At 37.7% G+C, this 3,778-nt stretch overlaps 1 protein-coding gene across 1 annotated transcript; it reads left to right on the forward strand.

Annotated features, from left to right (window-relative positions):
• Window positions 1–1,759: 1,759 nt before the first annotated feature.
• On the forward strand, window positions 1,760–3,196 carry LOC133856515 (uncharacterized). Its single transcript, XM_062291566.1, has 4 exons — window positions 1,760–1,887; window positions 2,327–2,643; window positions 2,810–2,880; window positions 2,997–3,196. The coding sequence occupies exons 2-4, from the start codon at window positions 2,333–2,335 to the stop codon at window positions 3,008–3,010; spliced, it is 396 nt and encodes a 131-aa protein (XP_062147550.1). The 5' UTR covers window positions 1,760–1,887; window positions 2,327–2,332; the 3' UTR covers window positions 3,011–3,196.
• The last annotated feature ends 582 nt before the right edge of the window (window positions 3,197–3,778 follow it).

A 3,778-nucleotide genomic window follows, 5' to 3' on the forward strand; every position in this document is an offset into this window, starting at 1 on the left:
AAAAATTAAAAAAGAAAGAAAGAAAGAAAGAAAGGGAGCTTTACTAGAAAGACCAGATTGTGTGTTTTTCAATACCGATGGACCAAACACGTGGCAGGGTGGAGGAACCAGGAAGAACATATTATACTAGGTATGGCAAATGTGTGACATGTCAAAGCCTTCCCAAGTTCTGAAAGCCCTAGGTGGTGACTCGTCACGTCACATAGAATTTCAACATGCATATGCAAATAAAGGAAGCAAAGAAGGCTAAGGGATATGAATCTTCTTCGAATCGAATTTCAATTATTGCCCAAAAGGAAGGCGGGGATGGAAGGTAGAATTTTTGTTGGACGTGCATTAACAAAGAGAATTTATTCCCATTGAAAAAAATAATTTCCCCTTAATTAATTAGTGCCTATTATATATAACTTGATTCATTCACGTTCTCTGTTTTTTGTTTTTTGTTTTTGTTTTTATAGCAAGGAAAACCTAGACACGCAGTCCTAATTAATCAACTAATTAAATGTCGAACTGTGTTAGTGTATAGGTAAATTAATCTTAATTAGGGGCTAGCTTGAATTGTCTCTTGCACAAATTAACACCGAGGAAGCTCAGTCGTTATTCGAACATCGGCCAACAATATGTTACGATTCTCAATATCTCACATTGATTAAGTGTAATCTTAATCGTGTATATATAAGCTTTTGAACAGTACTATCTCGTGACAAGTCAATTAATTTTCAAGGGTGAATTGATCGATCTATTCAAGGCTTGTGTTATATTTTCGTATATATCATATCAAAGCTAGTCACTCGACACTTGTCAAGTATGGAATCGAATGAGTTGTGGATTTGTGGTAGAGTCACATAGGGGACAACTTATTGACTGAATTAAAATGTTTCTGTGGACGCCGGATCCGGAGCGTGGTGCTATGTTACGGTCTTAACTGTCCCACATGACTTTAGTGCAATCTTAACTATGTGTATATGTAAGGTCTTGATCACCGCCTTTAATCTTACCCTTACTCAAAGTTTATATCACGATATAGAGAGCATATCCACTTGTCAATTGATTAGATGGTCCTGTGACCGTGAGACGTGAAACTTATTAAAGTGCGTAGGAACTTTGTGAGCATATATAGGGAAGGTATATGTGAACTTTTTTATAAAGTGGGTATGTGTCCTACAAATTTAATGGTGAATTTTTAAATTGAGAGAATAGGAGAAAGACCCAAGTTTACTAAATAGCACATCTCATAAAAAAAAGCATATGCAAGTTGGATAAATACACGCATGCACATGATGTGTACGCATACGTGTATACTCCATGACAACTCGGTATGTGGAAAGCATGCATGGGCAATAGCCATATGCGTGGAATAGTGTAGCCACCTTTCAACTAAATAACAACTCCCCCTCATACCACCTGTCCAGAATGGATATGGCCGGAGAAGAGAATATGATGTGATCTCCAAGTGTTTTCTTTTGCAATAATGCAAGAAGAATCAAGTAAAGAGGCCATGGCGTGAGTGGAATTTTAGTTATAAGGAATTAATTGAAAATGTAGTGCATGCACTTGGCAGTGTCAACCTTTGCAACCCCCCCTTAAGAAGAATAATTCTAGTATAGCAGAAGCAAGAGATCATGAAGGTTTTTATCTAAATCCGTCAGATTTTTTTTTTTTTTTTTTAACTTTTGGAACCCCACCTAAGGAAATTAACCATCACCAGAGATTGGAAAAGGATCACTCAGGGCCCCTCAAATGACGCCTACATGCCCACTGCTATATAAAGCCTCCTAACCTAAACGCTAAAATCACCAACTGTATTGATCATTCCTTTTACTGCTACTACAAACGAGGGTGCTACACTCTAGCTACTGATTCTGTAACGCTTGCATTTTCCTTAAGGTGAGCTTCTTCCTTCATCTCATGCTTTTTAACTGTACATGTTATCCTACTTGTATGGTAGTAGTATATTAGTGTACTACTCTAGCTACTGATTCTGTAACGCTTGCATTTTCTTTAAGGTGAGCTTCTTCCTTCATCTTATGCTTTTTAACTGTACACGTCATCTTACTTGTATGGTAATCGTATAGTAGTGTACTAAATATACAGTATTTCTCTGTCCTTTTTATTTTATGGCTAGCTAATTGTTGGTAGATGACCTTTGAGTTCAAGAAGATATGGTTTTAGAAAATGTGCCTAACTTAATTAGCAGAGGGACCATGTTAGGAGTTAAAGATTTTTTACAAACAGATAAGAGATGTGCATCATAGCTAGGAAGGAGAAAAGATTCGTGATAATTAATATATATTTTCTTATCCCTTGTTTGGTATATTATGAACAGAGAAGAATGAGCTGGTCAGGAGGAGATTGGATGTGCGGCGCCTGCCAACACTTGAATTTCAAAAAGCGGGATGCTTGCCAGCATTGTGGATACCCAAAGTATGGTGGCCCTGACCCATCAACCTATGTCTTGTCAAGACCAGGGGACTGGCACTGCGCCGCCATGAATTGTGGCGCTCACAACTATGCCAGCCGATCAAGCTGCTATCGCTGTGGTGCATATAAAAATGATTATTCTGGCATGACGGCCTCTGGAGATTATGGAACAGATGCCAGTGTCCCACCTGGATGGAAATCTGGTGACTGGCTTTGCAACAGGCGAGTTTAATTATCACATTTACTACTTGCTTTCAACAGATTATGATTATCATGATCTGAGCATTATTTTCTAATAATTATTGTAGAACATGTTGTTGTTGCACCATGAAATACTATGCCACACAATTAACATACTAATATGGGTGGACTTTGATCAATGCAACAGATTGGGGTGTGGAGTGCACAATTATGCTAGCAGGGAGGAATGTTTCAAATGCAAGAAGCCAAGGGATTATGGTAATTATTGAGAAATATTTCAGTCATTTCAGTGTTCCTTTTTCACTAGTTCCGAACAAATGCTAGCTACTTGATTTCATTTGTTTAATATATACAGCTTTTCCTTCTATTTTCAGGTGGTGCAGATTAACCAACAAGAACTTTAGAGGGTTCTTTTTTGTCATCGACAAATTTCTCTTGGCATCTGATCCCTCACCAGACACCACCTTTTCTTATTTTCTTTTCCGTCCGATCAAGATAATTAAGCTTTAGAGTAAGCATATTGAAGGCTCTTTTACGAAGGGACGTTTCTAGCTTTATTGTATACTGCATGTTATTGTGCTTAATTACAATGAAGCTTAATTAATGAAATTTCTTCTCCTTTTCAATCTCTCTTTCTCTCTCTCTCTCTCTCTGGGGTTTATGAGGGAAACTCTAAAAATTCAAGACTACAACATGTGGGGTGGTCCAATGATGAATGTGTGGCAGTGGTTGCTATGACCAAGAGAGAAATTCAAGTCCTGATCATGGACCATCAGAGCTTTAGATTCAACCAATGCAAAAATGGATAAAAAGACATTAGACGAATAAAAAAGATTCAAGGAACCTCAATGAGTTGTTCACTCGATTGGAAAGACAGGCTTTCTTTTGGAGCAATAATTTATGATCCCTTTAAGCATCAAAATCTCCAAGAAATAATTACTTATGCAGATAAGAACCGGATGCCCTGCTTTTACATGTATATATGTAGACGACACAAAATGCAAGTTCGAAGCGATCGAGTCAAATCCAACCTCCCCTGCTTCTGCCTGCTTTCATTCTAATGATCACTGAAATAGACCCTCAAAATTCACTTGTCTTTTCGTATGCAAATGCATAGCTACCTAGATGAGTTGTAAAGCAGATTGATATCTATTCC

Source organism: Alnus glutinosa, chromosome 14, assembly GCF_958979055.1.
Source record: "Alnus glutinosa chromosome 14, dhAlnGlut1.1, whole genome shotgun sequence".
NCBI classification, from domain to species: domain Eukaryota; kingdom Viridiplantae; phylum Streptophyta; class Magnoliopsida; order Fagales; family Betulaceae; genus Alnus; species Alnus glutinosa.